Source organism: Meleagris gallopavo, chromosome 1, assembly GCF_905368555.1.
Source record: "Meleagris gallopavo chromosome 1, MGAL_WU_HG_1.1, whole genome shotgun sequence".
NCBI lineage: Eukaryota > Metazoa > Chordata > Aves > Galliformes > Phasianidae > Meleagris > Meleagris gallopavo.
Genome location: NC_139404.1, coordinates 3,771,457 through 3,796,335, shown reverse-complemented (window position 1 = coordinate 3,796,335; position 24,879 = coordinate 3,771,457). Strand labels below are relative to the sequence as shown.

General features: G+C 46.8%; 1 protein-coding gene across 4 annotated transcripts; it reads right to left on the bottom strand.

Annotated features, from left to right (window-relative positions):
• Positions 1-57: 57 nt before the first annotated feature.
• PFKFB3 (6-phosphofructo-2-kinase/fructose-2,6-biphosphatase 3) lies at positions 58-22,468 on the bottom strand. 4 transcript variants are annotated; one of them, XM_085214162.1, is made up of 16 exons: positions 20,489-22,468; positions 15,573-15,698; positions 15,197-15,293; positions 14,476-14,542; positions 14,088-14,162; positions 13,735-13,791; positions 12,428-12,552; positions 11,414-11,621; positions 10,605-10,751; positions 10,154-10,258; positions 9,185-9,314; positions 8,935-8,997; positions 8,713-8,777; positions 7,144-7,314; positions 5,725-5,747; positions 58-2,967 (listed from the first exon to the last, which is right to left on the bottom strand). In XM_085214162.1, exons 1-16 carry the CDS (start codon positions 20,565-20,567, stop codon positions 2,961-2,963), a joined length of 1,545 nt encoding a protein of 514 aa, XP_085070288.1. In that variant the 5' UTR covers positions 20,568-22,468; the 3' UTR covers positions 58-2,960. The 4 variants fall into 4 exon arrangements, with proteins under 4 accessions (XP_085070288.1, XP_085070222.1, XP_085070444.1 ...); XM_085214096.1 differs by lacking the exon at positions 5,725-5,747 and having other exon boundaries at positions 20,489-22,461; XM_085214240.1 differs by lacking the exon at positions 58-2,967 and having other exon boundaries at positions 5,721-5,747; positions 20,489-22,467.
• Positions 22,469-24,879: the final 2,411 nt, after the last annotated feature.

Here is a 24,879-nt window from a genome sequence, read left to right as displayed (position 1 = left end):
CCTCCATGCTGTACCCAAGGGCACAAATTTAAAGCAAGGGAATAACCACATCAAATCTGTATTTCAACAAGTTATTTTATTGGTCCAGCAACTGCAAAATATACAAATTACTGAAAGGCAGACCCTGTTTAAGCTGGCACAGCTTGATATCAGGCAATTATTCCAGATGTATGTACAGAACAGTTAACAGCAGAAATTAAAAAAAAAAATCCCAAGTAACTACCCTTCTCTCCAAGCTTTGCAGTAAGTATACATTAAATAAATAAACAGCGCTTTGCTATTTAAAAAAAAAAAATCATAAAAAAATAAATTCAAGTATCACCAAAAAAAAAAAAAAAAAAAAGGAAAAAACAAAGGAAAAAGGGAAAAAAAAAACTGACTGGCGTGGTTCAACAAATCCATCTTCACGCCTTCCCTCCCTTCATGGCTCCGGCATCATTGCCCGAGCTTTGGTTGTCCAGCCAAAACACAACGGAAAGCATGATGGAATGGGATGGAGATGACATCCTGCCACCCACTACCAGCATGAGAGGACCACTTTGCTACTCATAGGCCAACTTCACCTCTTGAAGAAGGGAGGAAAAAATTAAAAAAAAAAAAAAAAAAAAAAAAAAAAAATTAAAAAAAGATTAAAAAAAAAAAAAAAGCCTACCAATTTCAAAATTTCATCTTTCTGTAGGACCAAGACTTCTATTTCCAGAGAAGAAATTAAGGTTTGGGTTTATTGTTTTTCTTGCAGACTTTTATGTATATGTATGTATGTATGCATAGACACACACTCAAATACACACCAAACATCGTGTTTACAGGATTAATCACGGGCAGCCAGACATCATGTTTGCATGTGCTGGCTTATCTTTGGGTAGCAGGAGGAGACAGATCAACTCCCCAGGAAACAGGCTGAGAAGGCAGCAAAGTCACCTTCCCCTTCTCAAAGGCAGGGAAACTAAAAAGGCTGACGTCAACCGCACGCGCACAAGTCTGCGTTAATGCAGTCATTACAAATTCAAAAAAAAAAAGGAGGAAATAAGTGTTTTTGTTTCATCTGTACAATATACACATATGGACACGCTCACACGGGGCACCACCAGGATGGTTGCATAGGGACCACTGTAGTCCCTGAGCCTTCCCTGCTGTCGGTACTGCTCCGAGTCTATGCAATGTGGTTTTGTTGCATGGGACTGAAGCACTAGGCACTGTGGTTCACCTTTTCTCACAGGACAAAGGGACCGACTCCCCCCTCCCCCCCCCCCCACAGAAAACAAAATAAAATAGTAATTAAAAAAAAAAAAGCCTCACAACAATAGGAAAAAAAAAAAAAAACAATGCTTTCCCCACAATCCTCTCCGCTCCCATCTGCAGGGACGTTTCCTACCCAGGAGAGAGGAGGAAGCCATAGAAAGGATTAAAGCAAAGGGCTGCCCATCTCCAACCCCTCCAGTGTTGGAGGAAGACCTTAATGACTTTGCTTCCTACCTCCACAGTTCAGCTGTGGAAGGAGAAAAAAAAAAAAAAAAGGAAAAAAAAATGGGAACGGATTGATGCTGAACACAGGAGGGGATTGGGGGGAAAACCACAGGTTTTTGCACAACGCAGTAGTGGTTAATTGCTACGGTCAACTGCTGGTTCACAGCCTGCATCAAAAAGCTCTCATCTCCAACCTCCAAGAGCTGGCCAATGGAGCCCAAGCCAGGACTGTGTCCATTGCCCCCTGCACACACACACACACACACACACCCCTTGGAAGCCATAGTGACTGCTTTTGTGCAGTCCAAGCTTCCCAGCATGCAAAAAAATAAAAATAAAAAAAACGTTGCCTGTATTCAAGCTTCCCCTTTTAAGAGGCACAAGTTAAAAAAAAAAAAAAAATAGTCATGCTTCTGCCACAAATAAAGTGCAAAAACCAAGCGGTTTCTAAAGTATGAACACATACCCACACACACACACACACACCTGTGTGCATGTATATATATATATTAAAGAAAAAGAACAGCAACAAAAAATTCTCTTCTTGAGACTTCTCATCAACACCCTTCCTGCATTCTGGCCAAGACACTTGTGTGTCTGCAAAATGCACCCAGTGCAGCTGCCCACCTATGGCCTGCGGTGATACACAGACCCAACCACCCCATTTCCTCTTTCCTCCAATGCAGAGCACCCCCGAGAGCCAACGTCAGTGTGGTTCCCCTCAATATTACAAGCAGCTCATATAGCCAGCTTCACAGCAGCACACTGATTTTCTCTGCAACCCTCCCCTCCCCTTTGAGATGCATCAATTAACATGAGGGTTTTATTATTATTATTATTTTGGGCTAAAACCAGCAGTTTTCATGTATCTCGATGAGCTGGGCTGCACACATGACAGGCTGTAGCTGGTGTGGGACTGCAGCACAGCACATTAAGGGCTTTCTTGCAAAAAAAAAAAATTAGTAATACTTATAAAATAATAATAATAATAATAATAATAATAGAAAAAAAAAATCCAAATTCCCCCTTTGTTCCCTCCCTCCCTTCTTGTCCCCATTACTCTGCTAACCCCGCACCATTCACATATATACACACACTCCACCCAAAGACGGATGGGTACCATTAGTCTATACAAAAAGAGCTCAAAACCGCTTAGAGAAGGAAAAATTAGAACTTGGAAACTCCTGTGCGCTAGAAGCGCTTCCCAGCTTGCTACACACTAGCAGGACACCAGAGAGGAGAGCAATGCTGCAGCCTGAAGACCTGGGAGCTCGTCTCTCTCCTCTCCATCGCTCTCCCACTTCTCTCCCCCCTCCAGCAGAGCAGTTTGCAGATGAACAGGCGTGGGTAGAAACAGCCGAGGGTCGACCTCGCCACAAACGGAGGAGACCTGTTTTACAAGCAAGCTTCAGAAATGACGATGGGATGGGAGCTGGCGTCGCTGGTGGCCTCGCGACAGCACTAAGGGACTCACGACGGCTTCTGCGAGTTGTTCATGTTCTGCAACGAGAGGGGAAGGAGCACGGTTGGGGGTCATGCTTGGAGCATCTTCAGTGTGCACACTGAGAAAGGGACGGGGGTACAACGCTACAACATGGGTCACCACTAAGAAAGCATCTATCTACCACAAAGGGAGAAGACATTGTCCACTCACGGAGAGAGGTGAGGGATACACGTTGACTTGCTGCCTGAGCCCCTCCTTTGAGCATCACCCATCCACAGGGTGGGAATCTGGCAAAGGCAGGCCTAAAAACTGAGCTGTTCTTTGGTCCATGCGAGACAAGAAGGCAGGACACTGTAAGAGCCCAGTTAAGCATCTCTCTTGCTTCCCTCAAGGGTGGGCTCCACATCTGCTAGGTGGAAGTCACTGTTTGTCCATCCTCAGCACTGCCCTGTTGCAGAACCACCTCCAGGCAGTGCAGTGATGGCCTGGAGGACCTGGCATGGAAACCAGCCACCGTCAGTGGTGCAGCTGAAGCCAACATTCAACATTTTAAGAGATCTAGAATGGCTTCAAGCACAGCCCTGGTGCCATCACAGTGTCAAGAAGAGAAATCCGCTAGTGCACAGCAAGCAGCAAGGAAAGGACCACAAATCCAGGGACAACCAGCTGAACACCAGCAGGAACAGCTCCCAGAAGTGATGACTATAGGAAATCATCAGAGAAACCCAAGGAGCAATGACCACAAGGACATTTCTCACATCACAAAACTATACAAAAAAAGGCCAGGGGGGAGGGGAAGGGACTAGAAAACAGCTAGGAAGGCTTCTCAACCTATTTTAGTCTTTTACAACCTAAACTGTCTCTTACAAGCACCAGTAGCCATGGCCATGCTACAAGACAGCACTATTCTGCAGTAGCTAAAGAGACAGGACAAGGGTTAGGAAAAGCCACGTGCACCCACAGCTATTTACCTTGGAAATATTAGTAAAGAGAAAACTTTGAGAAAGTGACAAACAGGTCGTCTTTAAGCATGAAAAGCGAAAGGGGAGAAGAAGGGAAGGGAAAGGAGAAACTTTAAGTAGGATTGTTGTTACAAAGTGCATTTTGGATCACAAACCAAGCAAAAGGAAAAGAAACCATCACATCAGTCCATCCCGCAAACCCAAACCAGTCCAGAGGCACACAGCTATGTCCCTGGGCTCTCCAGGTATCCCTGGATGGGGTCAAGCCCCCACTGAGATGGTTGACACAGCAATGCTGCTGCTGTCTACCAACTCAAGCAGTGCAAACAGAGGAGCGAGGGAGGGAACCTCCTCCTCCCCTGACCCCATATGGGTTGTGGTGGGACACAGTGAGGGACTGGATGCACAAACAAGGTGAAGGGACAGAGGTGAAGGTCCATCACAAACCAAATGCTTAGTGGCATCTTCTTGGTTCCCTCAAAAGCAAATCTTAAGTCCCACAATAGTAGGTGGAAGCAGACTCCCAGTACTGGAGAACTTTAGCTCACTGCATTCAGCCTACAGCTGGGATGGGAAGACATCACTACCCACTCCCAGAGCTCTTGGTTTAGCACAACCTGATGCAAACCTCCCAAATTCAACATCAGTGTGGTTTTTCTTTGTGTCCCAGCCTGCATGCAATACTTCTTACTGTAACATAGATGGGAAAAAGCTAGATGGAGGGATGTACAAAAAGGAAGTCACTCTCAAAGCAACCAGACCAGAGACTTCATCGAGGCAAGAGAAGGAGCACAGGCATGCACACCATGGTGGGCAGCTCAATATTCACTCAGGAGCATCAGTATGCTCTTCCCAACTCATCAACAAAGCCAAAGTCTGACTTTTCTACCATCCATTTGGGGAAATTGGGAATAAATGTGAAGTCCACCAGCTGCTACACACAAGCAAAGCCAGTTTATAACAATTCCTCTCATCTTGATCAGAATGAACCGGGACAAGGATGGAGGTGGGCTGATTGCTTTATAAAGGACAGAGACACGTAGACACTGTCCCAGCTGAACTCCCAAATGTCCCTAGTTTTTGAGAAGACATTTGAGAACTCCTTCTCTAATGACTGATGCTCTCTTTACTCAGTGAGGTAACATGAAACGAGTCCAAAGGCTTCAATTTATCTAGAACCATATTGTTCCTATTATAAAGTAATTTCATAGCACTGTCAAAACCTCAGTCAATCCTAAGTAATGCATTAAAGGCTCAAGGCATCTTGCCTATAGAGCTAGGTCAAGGCATCCTTGTGTATAATATGCCCAAGACAAATGGGAAGATTAGTCCCAAAATTAACATCTGCAGAATTACAGATGTGGGATCATCCCACAATACATTTCAGAATTACACTGGAAGCTGAGGTCAGAACCTTATCTGGATCTCTTCAGTGGCATTGCTCGAGCATAACTCAAGAGTCCACAAGACAGGCAGACCATTTGGATCTATCACCTGTGAAGTGCTACCATGGAAAACTCAAAGAAAATCCAAGGGCATCTCCAACTACTCAATGAGAAAGCAGGAATTCAGACAGCATGTGCAGACAGCATCCTGAAGTAGTAATTTGTTCTGTTTCCCAACAGAATTTGGGCACTTAATCAAGATAGGATACTTAGGGGTTGGACAAAGCAGCATTCATAGCCTCCTCTTTGTAATTCTTAAGACGCACCCAATTCCCACCCCAACACACAAATATTCAGTCCAAGAAAACCATGCCCAGCGAGGTTTCACAGCAACAGAATAACCAGTGGGACAGTGAGAAACAAGGGAAGAGGGAGGGAAGAGTATAAGACGCAAGAAGGTACTTACAGGCATGCCTTTCCTAGTAAAGGCTGTAGAGAGACAGAGAGAAGGGAAAGAGAGGTGTCAGTAATGCCGCATGAGACAGGGCAGGGAACATTGAATAGCAGCAAGGGGCACCTGGACACCAAACGCTTCCAGACCCTGAAGCCAGGACAGGGTTTGTTGTAAGACTTGAGCATCCCAAAGCAAAGCCCCAAAAGCCAAGAAACTGAGGAACTGAACCGCTCAGTGCTGTATGGGGTGGAAAGGCTCATGCAAAGAAATGAAGCAGAGCAGTTAGAGGGGAGCCAGGGGGCACGTCACACTAATCCTGGCAAAGGAGGGATTGGGGATAACACAGACATGGCAAAGAAAGAGCAGACAAGACAAGATCCAACAAGCAGCACAATATGAGGCTCGTGTACATGTATGGCTGCTCCTCTGGTTCAACCCATGCTCCTTCACTAAGGGATGGGGCTTTTGTTTCTGGGAACCCTGCTCCAAGCAAGGGCTCTCCTCCATCTTTTCACAAGTGAGTGAAAGAAGAGATAACATACAAGCAACACAGCAAGGGAGGATCAGGTTGGATATTAGGAAACCCTTCTTCTCAGAAACAACAGTGAGGCATTGGAACAGCCTGCCCAGCAAAGTGGTATAGTCACCATTCCTGGGGGGTTCCAAGGGCAGATGTTTTACTGAGTGACATGGACAGGAATGGGTTCATGGTTGGACTAGCTGATCATAGTGATCTTTCCAATTTTAATGATTCTATAAATCCCTCAGTTTCCACCAGGGCTGCAGAAGGCAGTTAATGCACAGGGCATGAGTGAACTCCCAAAATTGGCTTCTACTCAGTTTTGGTCCATTTTGCCTATTCTTCTGGGAATAGAGAACTGCATGCAGAAATGGGTACTGACAGTAATTTTCTCAGTGAAGCCCAAGTACATTTGCATTGTTGCAATGCCCAGGTCTACAGTGGAGCAAACGCACTGGGGGAGAACGTAGGCATGAGCCCTTTGGTTTTGCCTGCTTAGCCAACAGGCTCTCACATGGACATGGTTGTGGGGACTCTGCGCTGGATGATGCTGGCTTGACAAGGGGATAGACCAACCTAACCCCAAAAATTCCACAATTCTGTGACACAGCAATGTCAGATGTCAATTCCTAGATCAGCTGCTTGATTCAACCCACAGCTTTGGGTTGACCAAAGGACTGACAGCCACCTATCACTGGCTGCTCCCAAAAACCAACCTAACATAGAGACTGCGACACAGCACCCATGGGAGAAGCGCAGGCAGAGCATCTCAGAGCCAGCAGCACAAGATGCAACAAGTGCAAGCCGTTCTCAGCTTCAGGAGCGACAGGAGGAAGACGACAAACAAACAAACGAGAACAACAACCAAAAAAAAAATAATAAAAAAACCAAAAACAAAAAGTTCAACTAACTTGTCCCGGCAGCTGCGTGGGCACTTCCTGAGGAACACAGCCTGGCAGGGCGGAAGAAACAGCCACATGCTCCTCAAAGCTGTTGATGCGAGGCTTTTTGATGGGCTCTGGGCTTGCTAGAGGGGTAACGCTATTACGTCTCATGAGCGGGTTAGGTCCCTTCTTTGCTTCCTAAATTAGAGTGAGACAAAGAAAAAAAGTAAATAAAAATAAATTAAAAAAAAAATGAAAAGGGAAGAAGGCGACAGTTATAAAGGAAAAAAAAGCAAGTTGTTTCCTTCCTTAAGGCAGCCTCTGCTTTTCCCCCCCCACAATTGCTTTCGATGTGCAAAGGATTAGTTGGATGCAATGAAATGCTCTGGACGCCAAAAAAAGAGAAACTGATGCAAAATGGTTGAGAACATAATATGATTTCCCAAGAAAGGGAGGGAGAAAAAAAAAAAAAAAAAAGCCCTGCACTCAGAAACAAGATAGAGTTTTTCCACACGAGCCTTCAATCACAGAAAAAGTAAAACGTGCATTACTACCAAGTACAGCAGTAACCAACAGCCACCACTGAGCACAACACAGTGTGCCCATCGCCCTGCTCCTCAAAGCTGGTCCCTCTGACTGTGAAAGCAAGAAGAGGGAAGACGAGCGAGCCCGAGTGGATAAGAAAGGATGGGGAAGTGGGACAGAGCAGCCAGCGAGGGTCAGCACAGCACCAAGCTCCAACTCAAGGCACGTGGGATGGATGGAGGGCAGTGCCCTTACAGCCAAGCAGAGGAACCCAAGCGCTTTTGCACATGCTTCGCTCCATCCTGAGCCCCACAGCCACTCCTGGCAATGGTGATGCAAGGGCATCAATGGCACTGATGCTATGGGAAAGTGATCAACTTTTCCTATGCTGTGAGGTCAAGGAGCAAAGAAACGATGTAGTCCAAAAGGGGATGGATGAGACCATCCAAAACCCATCACCACAAGCTGGAAAGGTTGGGACACAGGGCTCCTCTTGAGCAACCATCCAGCCCCACCACCAAGCTGGCATCCCCTTGCTATGATGTCTCTTTTTTCTGGCCTCTGAGCTCCTGGTGGAGCACACAGACCTGACTTTATGGAGTCCTTCCCCTCCATGCAAGGGGTCTTCTCCCCTGGTAATCCACCACCCTGCAGAACAGCTTTCTGGTAGCCTCATAGAGCCACAGGCAGGAAAAACTACACAGGCAGATGCTGGCCAAGTCACCAAGCATGGGCTCTGCCAGCCACCTGGGAGAAGTTACGTTCTCCATCCACAGCTCTATGCCCTATCGGGCAAGTGAATGACCACAAAGGCAAAAGTCAGAGACTGGCTGACCTTTCCCTTGGTCAGCTTTAAACTAGGTAGCAGGCACATGCAAGAGTCTTCTCCCCTTGGAAAACCCTCAGCCAGCCACACCTATGCAGAGCAAGAACCCAACTGATGCTCCCAATCCTCCAGTGGCACTTTGAGCACTGGGCTGAGCAGTCTCCCCAGTCATCCTCCGTGCTGGGTTACCACAAGGGAAAGGAAGGAACACCCAAGGGATGGCTTAGAGGGAACGAAACACTTACCTCTGGCCGCTCCCTGTGAGTGTTCACAGCTTCAATATTCAGGGAGATGGATTCCACACGGCAGCCTGCAGAAGGAAGCACAGAGATACAGAGGCTGTCAGCAAACAGAAGGTGTTACAAGGTGCTCCATCCCAGACCTCTGCCCATGTCCCAGAAGCTTGGATTTAGGAGGAGGTGCAAGTTGAACACCTCAGCATATCGATAAGTAGCATTCCCACTTACCATAAGCCACTGGGGTCAACTTCAGTACCGTGTGAAGAGGACATTTCAGGTAGGGCATTTCATCTGCAGAGAAATGAAAAGCAAGATTAACCCCACCCTTCTCTAAAAAGATCTTCCTCAGCACTAAACCCACCCATACCAAAGCGATGCATACTCCAGGCCCTGCGTGGACACAAGAACATCTCATCTCCTCCAAACTACATCCCTCCTCCAACAGCATCCACCTCCTGCCCAGGGACAGGGAGCTCACCTGCACTTTTGTCCAGGAAGTAAGCAAGGAGACAGCGCATGACAGCCTGGTGACAGATCACAAGGACATTCTCTTGTCTCTCCAGCTCCATGATGACTGGCTCCAGGCGCTGCACCAGGTCTTGGTAGGACTGAAACAGAAGAGCAGGGAGATGGGCATAGAGTCAAGAAGACAAGGACCTCACAAGAAACAATTATCATCGTCTTGGTCTAAGTATTGATCTCATGCCTCTATAAACCAACATGATTACTGATAAAGATGAGTAAATTTAACAGTGCTTCAACTTGGCTACTCTAGAATGTAGCTACTAATCGGAGAAAGAAATAAACCATTTATGTCTCAATTACAGCCCTGAAGAGTTTACTGAGGTAAGCTATAACTGCACAGAGGCTTTGAGATTACTGTCTCTGTTGTCTCAAGTTTATTTTCCTTTTCTCTGGGTTTTTAAGTTCTAAAGTATGAAGCACTCTGAGAATCTCTAAGATTTCAAAAAGTTTCATGAAGGGCTGTTTAGAGTCTATATCAGTCACTCTCAAACATCCTCCTCTAGACCTGCTGTCATTAGACTAAATATTTATTGTTTCCAAGTGTCTATGGACATGATTTTTAATTTGGGACTAAATGAGTCAGTTCACAGCCAAAATTACCATCTAGGACTGACGTAAATTCCCACCTCCACATGTCACACCTTGAAAGCAGATAGTGTTCCTCAAGCCAGACAAACAGAGATATCAACATTAACCCACAGCAAGTGACGCAGAGAGCAGAGGATGAAATTACTACTTTAGAAACGAATCAAAGGGAAAAACCTGGGCAGCACAACACCAAGTGAATCTAATGGAGAGGATGGACTAGCAAAAAATGGGAGCACTTGCTTTTCTTCTACTCTCCTACTCCAGATATAAAGAAGAGCCATTAAAACAAGAAGACCATATTCAAGTATGAGCCACATCTCCAAAGATCTCCTACCTCTCCAGAAGGATAACGGTAGTAATATTTATCCTGATCACGTAAAGCAAATTCCTCTGGATGCTGGTCCCTGATTTCTTCATAAGTCATTTCTTCACACACACCCTGAAAGCAGAGGATAGCCATGAGGTTACTACTGGCCATGCTAAAAAGAATTGGCCCACCTAACACACACACCCTTCTCCAAGGCAACTGTCTTTAATCTGCTGAGGGATCAGATATAGAACAGTTTCATGAAAAAGCCACCTTAATCTATTTATTCAAGCCAACATCTTGAACATTTTGTATAAGTTACAGGTAAAACCACAAGCCAAAATTTGAGTGCTAGAGCAGGAAAAGTACACAATTCCCCATAGAAGGGAGAACTCCCTACAGGAGGTGAGACTTCTGCAAGACTGAAAAAAGCCAGCACTATCTCCTACTATCTCCTACTGCAATTAAAGCTACTTACAGCATCTATTTCATTGAGGGCCTTCCACTGCTCATAGGGCAGCTGGAGCGCTTCTGCTGTTTGGATTGTTCTCTTTAGTTGGCTGGTCCAGACTTTGAGGTCCTTCAGGTTCTGCTCCTCAACAAACTTGTTCAGTGCCTGTGCAAACTGTAGGACAGAGAAGAGGTTGATTCCTGATTTAAGTGGGATCCCATTCAGCTTCCCAATGAGTTTTCCTCCCTGCTTCCTAGTAAACATTCCCTTCTCTAGGTCCTCTTCTGTCTTCCATAGGTGTATTGGCCTTCTGTTCTAAGGTGGGGGAACAGCCTCACATATCTGTGATTCCCAAAAAGCTATGAAGGAGTATGAGAACAACAAACAGAAGAAGAGAAAGCTGCAACCTTATGTAATCAAGGAACAGCAGCAACATCCAGGAAACCATGTCACAACCTGGACTCTCCTATAATGTGAAATATCCCACACTATCCTTAAGCACAGCTCTGTTTAATTGTCAGAGACTTAACTGATGTTTATGCAGTCTTGACAAGTCACACCTCAAGTGGACTTCAAAATGGTAATGGAAAGCCAAAATAAATATTAGCCCTCCATGTACCAGCTCTCTTGACCAGTCCTTGAAGAAACAATTACTGAGTGAACTGAGCTCTTAACTATTACCTAAGAGGCTTTTCTGAGGCCATGTTTGAGCCAAAATTTGACAAGCCCTATGGATGGATCTTCAGATCATCCCAGCTGGCATTGAATATACACTCAGCCCAACAGATGGCATCTCCTATACCCAAATCCCAGGGAAATATTCCTCTCCTCCTTACCTTCTTGCCCCTGTTGGAGAGGCCTGAGTCACCTCCGATCTTTCCCTTGAGGTTGAACTCGCTCTCACCATGCCGACAAAGATAAATGGTGCGGGGCTGGACATGGATGTTCATTAGGTAGTAAACAATCCTGCTTTGTATGTGATCTTGAACCCTGTTGACCAGGAACCGCCGGCCAACATCAATGACTTTGATGAGAGAAAGCTCCCTAGGGAAAACACAGCAAGAATGAGGGGTGGGGCAGGTGTCAGTGGGAAAAGTAGAAAGGAAAACCATCACTCCACAAAACAGCCTTGTAAGGTATCTCAGTCAATATAATCACTCAGCTAAAAGGATTTTCTGCAGGCTATTTTCAACAGGAAGTTGGTAGGTCACAGCAATTCATGGAGAGCTAAGTAACACGAGTGTAATCAGCTTCCCTCCTTGCAGCAGTAAAGAGGATTAAGCCTAGCAAGAAACACATCCCACCTCAGTACAGCACTGAGCTGGACCAGAATTATCCACACAAAGCACATGGATGTGTCTGTGAGCAGTGGAAAGGCTGAAAGGTTACTGACTGACTGCCCACGTGGCCATGCAGGACAGCAAAGGGTGAGCAAGCCTTACTTGTGTACCCTGGGTCAACCCTGAACTTGTCTAAACAACCCCTTCTTTTAACTGGCACCATGACAAAAGCATCCCAGAAACATTCCAGCCCACCTGCCCATCCCTTTGCTTCATCTGTATTTAAGCCTGGAACTAGATTATCCTTAAGGTCTCTTCCAGTTCAAGATGTCTATATTCCTATGAATATGGTCAAAACCAGTACACACTCCCTAACACCAGGCTGGAGAAAACAGCACAACATTTTCAAGGAAGAAGCATGATTTACAGCAAGCCTCGGCCACACACTATGCTAGCACAGTCACATGTTTGAATACCAAGTGAAATACTGCTCCATACTTCATTACCCCGTTCCCAGGAAACAAAAGGCATTCAAAGACAGGCTCTTTATAAGTCAGGAAAGTTTCTTACCGGTCATAGTCATCAGGGTCAAGTGGCTGGTAGCTGGCCTGGTAACAATTGATTCTCTTCATGAAGTCCTCCATGGCATCGGTCGAATTACAGTCCCGGTAATCAGGACTGGACAGTTTTACTTCCTACAATAGGGGAGACAACACACCAAAAGGAGAGGTTAGGAAGCAGGCAGAGCAGGCTGCTGACCCACCTGGGGCAAGAGGCACAGTAGGGCTCAGATAGCCAGACCATGCTAATCTCAAAATCCTGTCATGACCCAGCTGTTGGCTGAGCCATTTTACATCCATCACTTATTACAAGATAGAGGTGAAAAAGATTCAAAGTTAAGCACAAGGAAAACTGATTTGCTATAAACCATTGCATGACTACACACTAGAATACACTAGAAGTGGACGAGGAGAACTCACAGAGACTAAGTTCTGTCTAACTTGCTTTAACATGATGTCTTTCCTGGAGATTTGGGTTTGAGCAGAAGTGTTATACATCAGTTAACTTCCCAACCAATCCTGAAACCAATGGGATAACATCAGAGGGCAGGAGCTCCCAGCATGTACAAATGCCCCTACACTGGTGCCTGTTGTGAAGCCAGTCCTGGAGGCAGGGCAAAGGCCCACGAAAACCCTCTCATAGACTCTGGATATCCCGTGACACATTCCTAGACACTGTAAAACAACTTGCAAAAGGCAGGCTGGAGATAAGGCTGGAGCACCGCCCAAGGGGGGAAAGGACACTTCCATTGAAGTTAATCATGCCCAGGTAGACCAATTAGCATCTACTCACCCTAGCCAAGCCTACCAGGCAAAAGCTCATTTCTGCTGAAGAGAAATCAAAGATCCAGTAGCTCCCAAAGGAGCTGATAAGCAATGTTTTATGTCACTCCCCCATTCAAGATGTCAGCTAGCGGCACAAAGCCTCTAAGCTGAGCTGTTATTCCTCTCAAAACAGACCTTAATAGATACTGTGAAGGTGAATGTGGCTGAAGTCACCAAATCTAACTGGAATTTAAACCACACCCACCAAGCAATCTGATGGAATATAAGCCCTTAACTACACCTATCGCTTCAAAAGGGAATTTGGGGTCACCAAGGTGTCCTAAATACTTTATACACTTCTTGATACCATTGGACATCAACAGAATTGCAAGAGCTCCCTTCTCATCCCAGGACAAACATATCATAAAAAAAACAAAGAACTCCTAACCCTCAGCTGAGTCTGGCAGGATGTCTTTTGAAAAGAAACCAATTGGACACAGGTGAAAAAATCCTACACAAGAGAAAACAAAAGCAAGTGGCTTTCACTCTTACCATGACATTGGTGGCAACAACATTGGGATCGTTGCAGACAGATTCGATGAAGAACACCTGCAAAGCACAGCAAAGCTCAGCTAAAAGCCAGCAGTAAGGTATGGAACATTCAGCCAGCTCTTGCTCAACCCAGACTCCCTCCCTGCTTCACCCAAGGAGCATTCCCTCCACCTCACTTCTATCCTTTCAATCCCCAGGACTCAGGACCAGGAAAGGTCTCCCATTCCAGCAGCAAAATCCCCCTTACAACAGAGCATCATGAGGATAACGCATCAGTGATCAACTACACATTAAGAATAATAAATAATGTAATGTGGTCTACACAACACAGGCAGCAGCAGAACGGTACCAACCTTGAACCCATTTTCTTTGGCAAAATTTAGGATCATCCCTCTCCTCTCCCGTGTGGTATTTGTGGCATCAAAAACCTTTAAAAACAAAGACTCTGGTTAACACAAGGATGCCTGGTTTTTCACCGAGCTCTTCTTCAATCTAAGTAATCTAAGTGGAACAGTGGTTATTTTATAAAAGCTGAGCTCACTCTAGCCACACGCTTTTCTCTCTCACCAAGGGCATTTTATAACATCCTTCCCCCATCTGCTTAGTTTCAGGGAATGTTTAGGAACCTTCTCCCAATCTCTGAGCATATGGACCCTTTTCCTGCAGGTGACATTGCCCTGAGCTGCACAGGGCTCAGAACTTTCAGCATTAGTGCCAAGCACCACAGAGGGCATTTCTTACCGCAATCTGGCCAGCCTCCTCCGTCAGATACAGCTTGACATCCCTCAGGGCAGCCAGAGCACACTGCCTGCAAAAGGGACCAGAGCCACGTATTTAAACATCAGTTAAAACTAAGTATTTTACACTTTGTAGATAGCTGAGCAGTACCATGAAAGGATACTTTGGATGATCTCCTGTCCATATGCTTTTGCACATTTCTTCGGCACGGGAAGAGCAAGGACTGAATACCAGTACCATACCCTCCTCATTTCCTCAAAGCTTTCAATGCAGCTCTTAATTTTTGTTTTATTTATTTTTTTTTTTTTTTTAAATGATGTTCTACAAGATGCTTATGTCAAATAGCACACAGATCCCTGCTAAGAAGGTGAGTGAGGGAGGCCCCAAATCTACATTCTTCCCTCCTAGGTGACACCCTCAGCCTACTGAAAAACCAAGCTGCTCTGCAGCTTCCAGATGAAGAGGCAAAGGGCAAACACCACTGCAGAGCTCATGCCCTCCACCACTGAGCCTGATGGTGATATCAGGACACCAGTGACGTAGGGATGCACTGGCAATCCTGACCCACCAAACCCCAACAGCTTCAATTTGTGCCTCTATAGCAGGGAAATTTCAAGATCCAGCCAAGCCTTTCCATCCATCACCCCAAAACCATACAGTAATCCCACTGTGAGCTTCACAACCCATCTGGGACACCAATAGCAGACACTTCCTCCACGCTCACCTCCTGACTTTCATAGCTTCTTCATTGTCGGGGCGAAAGAAGTCATAGGAGCTGTAATGCTTCACTGCCTCACGGCGATACTCCCCCACATTGAAAACTGCAGGAGAAAGGTAAAAATCATCAAAACCAGGAGAACAATCAAATCAGCACACAGCTCCCAGGAATAACATTTTAGCAACAGACTGAGAAAAGACATCTTTAGAGTAAAAGACTTTAAAAGGCTCAAGGATATCTCTTTGTTTCAAAGGAATGGGAAAAAATGGGACATCTCCCATTCCATGTGGGACAATGTCCCACCAGCAATATGACTGAGGTCCTGTAGCACCTTCTGAGGACTGAAGCTGGTACTTTTCCCAGCAGCCTGTGAAAATCTCACCTTTTGTTGGGACACCAATCCAGTTGAGATAGCGAGTCAGCTTCTTGGAGATGTAAGTCTTCCCCCGGGCTGGGAGGCCAACCATCACTATCACAGTGGGAGAGTTGGCAAGCTGTGGCCCACAGGCTATGAGAAAGAAGAGAAAGCAAAACACAAGCAGCTGTTAATCCACCAGCTCATCTTCCTTATTGCTGAGCCAGCCTCCTCCAGGTCCTTTTGAAGTTACAGGGAGACCAAAAAGCCTCTGCACCATCTCCCCTGCACCTTCCACCCATGAGCCTCAAGTGACCAAAACCTTGAGCAGGGAAATCCACCGATTCAGTTTCAGAATGGAATGTGCTGAATGAGCACATCAGAGCTGGAGCATATGGTGGATGGCTCTATGAGCCATGAGTGAGACAACTGCCCCAGTTAAGCCACGCTGACCCAAATTCAGACCCAGAAGGACAAAGGAGAACATCTTGATGGCAGTGGAGGTACAGCTGGCTTCCCAAAGCATCTTGCAGAATCCTCTGATGTCTCTGTTTTCCGACCAAGGGGAACACAACCCCTCATCCCTATGGTTGGCTGATCTTAGGAAAACCCAGAGGATGGCCCTAATTTGATTAGAGCCATCAGTATATAAAAAGAGATACGTGAGAATGATCTCTTTCTCCTAAACCTAAGCTGGTTACTTTTTGTTATAAAGAGGGTCCTGTATCAAACAGGTGGAAATAAACCCAGAGTGATGACTGGAAAGTTGAAGATGACTCCAATTCAATAAAACTGCATGACCAAAACGCAAACAGAATGGTGACAAAGGTACGCAGGAGAGTCACTTTTCTCTATAAATCCTTTAGAAAGTAATTTCTGGAGCAATGGATTGGTTCATAGGAAAGAACACATGGCAACATCTCACTGCCCTCCCACGTCACTAATGTTCACATGGCTCTGCACCATCAAGAGACCAAGGCAGTAAGCCAAGCGCTTTACAGGCAGGAAGGGAAGATCTTAACGATGCCTAATGGAATTTGGATTAGGCAGGCACCTTTCATACCACTCAGCATCACGTGCTGAGCCCGCCCGGCAAGGAGCAAGCCCCTCCAACGGGATTTCTCATCAACCCTTCAATCCTGGAAACCTCATGGGAAAGGAATGCAGGGAGTGAATGGCTGATGGCAGAGCCATAAAAATGTGCCTTAATTATGGGCTGTGAGCTGAGCTGCTCTCCTAGCTATGGGGCAGGTGGGATTTTGGGATGCAGCACAATTGGTGGCTGCCAGCGGATGGAGGCAGCGTGGAGGGATGGGTCTCGGGGATGGGAAAACAAACCAAGAGGTATGCAGAGAGTATGCGAAACATGTGGCATTTCCCTTCCAACAAACAAACAAAAAAAATCCTACAGCCAAATTAAAGCCACACGTTAAAATGCCAGAACTGCAAAGAGCCACTCATCATCTGCTTGGCTGCCTCAACAAAACAGAAAGGAGATGAGAAAACTATCAAAAGGTGGGGTTCCTTCCTCTCCCCTACCCCCTTTAAGTGCTCTGTGTTCCTCAGGACAGTGCGCTGGGTCCCTTTGTGCAACCTGTCCCCTTGGGTGCCATGTTTCAAAAGCCCACGGCAGCTCCCACTGATCTCAGTGGCAGGCACTGATTTTGCACACTGGAGTACCAGGGGGCTGCAGGCATCCAAAGGCTTTTGCTCTCTGAGTGTGAAAGTACAGAGAAAATATGTCTCATGTGCTTTAACAACTTGAGAGGGAAAGGAAAAGAACACCTGAATAGACCAGCTCCTCCTTTCTCTAGCTGCTAGCAGACACAAGATATCAAAGAATGGAGCCAAGAGAGCTTGAGCAATTAAAATAATGGTGCTTAACGAGGGACAGGGACAATGCTGGGTACTGTTCCTACCTTCGGCTCCAAATAGAACTGAGGCAGTCACAGAGCTCTTGCCTGCATGGGGGCAACAAAACCAAAGAGAACAGCTGAAGGAATCTCTCCCCAGATCAGTTTGCTATCAAATAGAAGAGCCAGGTCCCTCCATACTGTGAAAAAGAACCTGGTTAGGAACCTAGAAGCACTTCCCAGAAGTCAGTGGTGGGCTCAGCACATGCACCTACTTATCAGGAACTTGAGCCCAAATACACCAAAATCACAAAAGCCAGCCCTGAGTTCTAGGAAACTTTGCAGCAGGGATGAAACAGAACCCGTGTTTTGCTCCCAGTGCTTCACAAAGACCCAATTCATCATTCCTTTTCACCACGCTGGAAAGCTATCAGGGTTTTCAATGCATATTCATTACTCATTATGTCCAGGTAAGCCAAGGTCAGGGATGACTTTCAAAAGGCTCCAGCAGTGTATTTCATTGAATGGCTTTGGTCAGAAGGGACCTTTAGCCCACCCAGTTCCAACCCTACTGCCATGGGCTGCTGCCACTCACCAAATCAGGCTGCCCAGGGCCCCATCCAACCTGGCATTAAGAACCTGCATGGATGGAGCACACACAACTACTTTGGTCAACCCATCCCAGTGCCTCACAATCCTCTGAGCAAAGAGCTGCTTCTGAAGATCTGACCTAAATTTCTTCATTTTTAGTTAGAACTATTTCCCCTTATCCTGTCACTATTAGATCATGCTCCCACTCCTGCTTATAACTTTTTTTTCCAGTACTGGAAGGCCACAACAAAGTCTCCCCAGAGCCTTCTCCAAGCTCAACAAGCCCAATTACTCCAACCTGTAAGAAAATATCACAGGACCTTGTGCTTGGGAGCTGCTGAGAGCACACTAGAGCGCAGAAGGAAAAAGAATTAAAGAAAAAAAAAAAAAAAAGGGAAATTTTCCTCTATAAATGGTTAAATAAAAAAGAGCCACCTCCCAAATCCATGTGCTTTTACTGCCTCTTTGTAGGCAGCGCTCCCATGCGCCTCTCCCTCCCAAAAAACCCACTCCGCATCTTCCACACCACTCAGATTCCCTTTTTTTTTTTTTCCAGTTTTTTTCCTATTCCATTCTTCTGACACCTCCAAGGGACGCGTTCCTACACCACACACCACCAGCAAGGAGCCCACAGAACCCACACCCATGCAATCTCTCCACATCCCACGTGCGGAGCCATGCGATGGACTGAGGCCCTCTGCCTTCTCTCCCCTCTGCATCCCCCTGCCCGGCCCCTTCCCAGCCCCCTACGTGAGCGACGTGCAGCCGGACCCCCATTGAATGGATCGCAGTCAGAGGGCCGGATGAAGGCATCGCCGCATCCATTCGAGCTGCCATGAGGACGGGAACAATCGGGCCAATTATTCCACGCGCAGAGCATCCACTCGGCGGTTTCCCGTTGATGCTCTGCGAGTTCCTCACCGCGACCGCAGCAGCCTCACATCCAGCCTTTGTGTCCCCGTTCTTTGTTACCGCCGAGGAATGGACGCTGCCTATGGGAAACCGCTGAGTTTCCAAAAGCCCAGTGGGGCTCTTTCCATAGATCGCAATGAACGACGCCTAAATGTGGCTCGTTTCCACCCCAAAAGAAAAATAATTAGAAGCCAAGTTCATAACGAACCGCTTAATATCTTACAACGTTAAGAAAACTCTGCCCTATCAGAAACCAGCAAAAAAAAAAAAAAAAAAAAGCCCAAAACAACTTAGGAATTCCTTTCAGAGGTGTCAGCCCTTGATGAAAAAAAAAAAAAAAAATCACATCACCGCACTCCAGCTGCAAAGCATTACACCATTCCCACTCCTCACCCCCCCACACACCACCAGTCCCACTAAAAGCAAAGCCCTGCGGCAATCCAGATGTCGCAGAGCTGTTCCCACAGATGTGCAAGGGCCACAGCATCCCTCACGGCACAGCCGCGGGGCAACCGCCGTGCAAATGAATGCCGCTCACAATCTGTTGCTTTGTTTTCCTTCAAACGGGCCAACTTTTCCAGCCAAGCGAAACGCAAAGCGGCTCAAAGGGAACCTCGAGAAAACCATCGGAAACACTGATTCACCCAACTGCTTCCATCCTCCTGCAGGGCTGCAAAGTGCCACCTCTACTCTCTCCTTCCCCCCCCTCCCCCACGGCCCTATGGATTCCCACAGCCGCCCACTGGGGAATCCCACGGAGCTGCCCTAGCGGCAGCTGTCAGCTGAGGGCGAGCGAAGAGCCGTGCTTGCGATCCATGCCACAGAGGCACCCACGCGTTCGCTTTTAGTTATAAAAATAACTATTCTATTTTACTCTAAGCACGGAGCTCTGATGCTTAGAGCTATGGTGCAGGGCTCGGAAATGCTATTTTATGCCCACCCCCAGTATCAGTGCAGGACTTAAAAAGATTAACCTCCGTGCTCTTCTCTAACCCTCCCATCTCACCCTTAGCACAGCACGGAGATGAACAAACCTCATTTTTCTAAACCCGCTGTTTTAACCTCCCCCGTACAGGCTTTGAATTCATTGCTGAAGACTCCGAGTTGATCACCAAGTATCCAAAGAAAAAAACCAAACCTCACACACGGCACAGAGCAACCCGAAAATCCCAGCGGATTTAAACAGGGAGCCCATCTTAGCGACCTGCCCCGTAGCCTTATAATCCCATCGGCATTACGGGGCGGAGGAAGAAGGGAATGAGGCCACACGCATCCCGGAGCGCTGCGCCTTCCTCCGACCTCCGGGGCTGGAAATGAATCACGGGCCGGCGGAGAGCGGAGGCAGGGCCATATCGCACCGCATGGGTAGCGAACACAGCACAGCGCACGCCGCGTTGTATAGCTCAGATGATAGAGACGCTACCGCATGCGAATACCGCATGTGAATATAAAGGGGATGTGCCGACATCGCGAGGGCTCGCCCCAGCTTGCAGCATCGCGCAGGACGGATGCGGGGTTGCTCTCATCCCATCACTGCGATGCTACGACCACCCCCAGCATCCCCCCCATCCCCGTGCCCGTACTCACAGCGGCGGGGCAGCGCCGGGTGGTTGTCATGGGGCAGCCAGATCTTCTGGATGCGGCTCTGCGTCAGCTCCATGGGCATGGTTAAAACAAAGGTCTTTTTGCGCTGCTCCGCGGCCACCTTGGGGCGTTTGTACGGGTGGGAAGGGAGAAAAAAAATGAAAAGGGAGAGGGGGAAAAAAAAAAAAGGAGGGGAAAAAGGTAAAATAAAAACGATTCGCTGCTTAGAGGGCGAAGGGATGGGGGTGCGGGCACTGCGCGGTCACCGCATGCACAGGAGAACGGCGAAGCGCTGATCTTAACAGCAAAACGGAAAATAATAACTACAGTAAATTAAAAAGATAGATTTTTTCTCTTTCCGCTTTAAAATCAAACCCTTCCAGCCGACAGCAGCAGCAGGAAAGGGGTCAGAAGGAACACCGGGCAGCAACACCGCTTCTCTCCCTTCCTCACACTGAAGCCGGTGAGGTTCCGGCGCCTCCTATTTGTAGCCCGGGGGAACCGGCAGCGGCTCCACGCCCCCGGGGGCGGAACGGGGGGGGAGTTGCGATGCGCTGCTGCGGAGGGCGGAGCGGAGCTGCCGCCTGGTGAGCGTCCCCAGCACTGCAGCGCAGACAAAGGCGGTGCCGCTGTGCCCCCCTGGCTTTGTTCGGGGCTGGGTGGGGTGCAGGTGGTGGGGAGGGATGGGAGAGAAGAGTGAAGGTGGGGGTGTCGGAATGAAAGAGTGGAAGAGGGACGTGAAGAGAGCAGAAGGAAAAATGTGGACGAGGAAAGTAAAAGCTGAAACGGAATGGCAGTAAGGCAAAGGGAAAAAAAAAAAAAAAAAAGCAGGAAAGAATGTGATGAAGCAGAAGTGAAATGTAAATAAATAAAGCAGAGATAGAGTGTAAATAAAAGGCAGGAATTGAACTGAAAAGCAGAAATAAAATGCAACGAGGTAAAGCGGCACTCTAAAAAAGAAAGGTGAATGCAAAGAAAAAAAGGCAAAAAAAAAAGGCAGAGAATGCGGGAAAAAAAAAAGAAAAATTGCACAAAAAGGAAGAAAAAATGAAAAAAACTGCAAAAAAAAGAAAAAGGGAAGAAAAATGGAAAAAATACAGAAAAAAAAAGGAAGAAAAGTGAAGAATAATTACAGGAAAAATAAAATAATGAAAAAATGAAGAAAATGAAAAAATAAAGCAGAAATAAAATGTAAAAAAAAGGCAGGAATTAAATGTAAAACAGAAATAAAATGCAAATAAAGGAGAAAAATGCAAATACATCAAGCGAAAATGACGAAATGAAGCAGAAATAAAATGCAAATAAAGGAGAAATGAAAAGTAAAAAAAAAAAAGCAAAAAAAAAGCCCTAAAATAAGAAATAAAAATTAAAACGTGAAATAGAGCAAAGCTAAAAAGAAAGAAGAAAAAAAAAAAAGACAGAAGCAGAAACTGAATTAAAAAAAAAATTACAAAGCGAAAATAACGTGAAAGAAATGGGCTGCGAATAACGTAACGCGGAACAGAAGGACGGGACGCGTAAAGGCGCGCTGCGGTGCGCGCATCCCGCGCGGGGGGGGGCGGCGGCCGGCGGCGCTGAGGGCGCCGCACGTCGCTCACGTCGCACATGGCTGAGCCGGGCAGGGCCGCCTCCTCCCCCCGCGGGGATCCCCGCGCCGCTCCGCCTCTTTCCTCCCCGCTCCGCGCAGCGCTGTCGGCTCCGGAGTGAAGGAGAGCGGGGCGGCGCGCTCTGCGCGGGGTTCTTTACTACGCGATGCATCCCCGCGTCTTTACAGTTAACCTGCACGGCCGCGGGTTGACCTGTCCACTTTAAACGAAGATCGTGTCAAGCTGTATTAGCAACTCGAAGAAACATTCTTTCCGCCCTCCTCCCCACTCCAATAATTAAATATCCCCCCCTTCGGGGGTATGCAGCCCCCGTGCAGTGAGGGGGACCTAAGAGGGGTCCTGGGTGGCCAGTGTGTAAAGCTGATGTATCTCATGGCTGAAAACGCCACACGTCTGCTTGTAGAGGTATTAACAGTGCAAATATTGCATGGAGATTAAAATGCCAAGAAGTAGCATCTGGGGTTCTATCCTATTCTGGATATATATTCTGGTTGCCCGAGGAGGTTGTGGATGCCCCTGGATCCCTGGAGGCATTCAAGGCCAGGCTGGATGTGGCTCTGGGCAGCCTGGTCTGGTGGTTGGCGACCCTGCACATAGCAGGGGATTGAAACTGAATGATCATTCTGGTCTTTTCAACCCAGACCATTCTATGATTCTATTATATATATACACATATATATATAAATATATAATTCTCTCTTTATATTCTTCTCTATCTAATGTTCTATGTTATTCTATATACCCATGATATTTTCATCCTCTCTATATATTCCTTTCTATATAATCCCCCATATTATTCTATATATATACCAGGTATTGTACTATTTCCCTCCTCTGTATATAATCCTCTATATTATTCTATATATATAGTATTCGATATTATTATGTTTTCCTCCTCTAGTAGCAAAGCTGGTGTATATTTTTGTAACCAACCCAGAAGGAATATATTTTTAGCTGTCTCCCTATATGGAACTAAGATGGATGGGGCAAAAAAACACAGGGTGCCTCCCCCTGCTATTCACAGGCAAAAAGAGGGGGGGAGGGGGAAGCTGCTGTGAGGGAACTGGAGAGGATGCTGAGATTTGGGATGTGGGAAGGCATGAAGGTGGGGATGGCTGGGTGGCTTTACACGGCTGGTCCTAAAATCACCGCCCTGGGAACATTGAGAGGAGTGGGAGGAGAACAAACCTCCGACTGAGCGAAAATCACCGTCGCTTCAAATTAGATCCACCTTGTAATTCTTGGTTAAAGACAGCCGGATAACTGGAGCGGAAAGCCAGACCATCCTTAAACTCCTAAATAAGTGGCCTGGTTTTCAAAGGCATGAGCAGCCAGCTGCTGCCAGGGAGGTCAGCTGGAAGGAGCATCATTACTATTTATAAGGCAAGCTGATTTGTAAGGGTGGGGCAGCACGAGATGTGTGGGGAGGTGTAAAAAGGGAATGACTTGAGATCTGCAGGTGCTGGATGGGCTGCAGTGGCCTTGAAGGGTCCACAGGCAGTGGGGGTGCAGGTGGGAGTCTGAAATCCCAATTCCATGAGAGCAAAACCTATGGCGATGATAGGTTGTTAGCATCTCTGCTGCCAAAGCCCAGACTCCTCCGTTCCCTGCTTTGTGTCCCTGCTGATCGAGCAGCTCATCCCAATGTGATGTGACCCAAAATCAAAACCTCAAGTCCCCATCCCTTTAGGGATGGTAGCTAGCCAACCTGGCATTGCTCCTGTGCCATCAAAATGCAGGGAACGGCAGCCCCAACTCTGACTAAGCTGTGATTCATCATCCTTTCCCTTTCTTTTTCTTTTATTTTCTTTTTTCTTTTTTCCTTTAATGGAAACTTGAAAGGAAAGCGTGAGAGCTATTCATGACTACACTCAGTGCAGCACATCTATTTGTGATGTGGCATTGAAGTGATGGGGAACAGTTTGCGTGATGCTCAGGGGGGTCCGGGAAGACAGATGGAATCATACAATCATTAATGCTGGAAAACACCGCTAAGGTCATCTCATCCAACCATCAAATGGAGTTACATCAGATGGAGATACCCATGAAGTTGCAAGTCCCAATATCCAACCTGATCCTATGATTCTATCATTCTGCACAGTTAAAATTTGGAGATGGTGGGTCAGAGTTGGGCTGCTGTCACCATAAGGATGCAGGTCTGTATGGGCTCGGCAGCAATTCCCAGCACGGCCTCAGTTTACCAACCTTTGAATTGGACACAGTTCTCTCTGATTGCAAAATTCAACCAGCAGCTGCCCAAAACATTGCCATTGCCCTAAAGACACCACATTGCAACAGAGAAAATTACTCATCTGGGATAGCAGAGAGCCATTTATAAACAAGAGTTGAAAACAAACTCTTTCATTTCCAAAAAATGTCAGCAGGACCTTGGAGGAACCAAGAAAATTGTGTTTGCGATGTACTGGGGAAATGGGGGTTTTCATGAAGGCAGGGATCAAGAGGTTGTGTCCTCCACTTGCTGCTGGCAGTGCTTTTTGGGGGGACCCTGCAAGCATTTGCAAAAGGCAAGCAGAGTGGAAGAGTTTGCATTGGAACATTGCATGCTTGGGGCTGAGCTCCAGTCTCCCAACCCCATGCAAACACCCAACGGACCCATTCCTCCATCCAGGGACAGGCTGTCCAGGTTTTAACCTATTGCACTCTGCAATTGAACTTGGTGTGTTAAGGGAACATAATCCTTCCCCAACAGTAAGCAATCTCCAAGCATTGAAATACACCAAGCAAATGCTCCGGGCTGCCCAGCGCACATCCGCTACTGCAAGGAGT

What these genes read in the sequence shown, in the direction of transcription:
- PFKFB3 (XM_085214162.1), bottom strand. Translation starts at nt 20,567, where the DNA reads ATGCCCATGGAGCTGACGCAGAGCCGCATCCAGAAGATCTGGCTGCCC. An exon ending in AGGAGGCTGGCCAGATTGCG is followed by an intron (nt 14,163 to 14,475) that starts GTAAGAAATGCC and finishes TTGTTTTTAAAG; the next exon opens with GTTTTTGATGCCACAAATAC. An exon ending in CTTCCTGGACAAAAGTGCAG is followed by an intron (nt 8,998 to 9,184) that starts GTGAGCTCCCTG and finishes ATTTCTCTGCAG; the next exon opens with ATGAAATGCCCTACCTGAAA.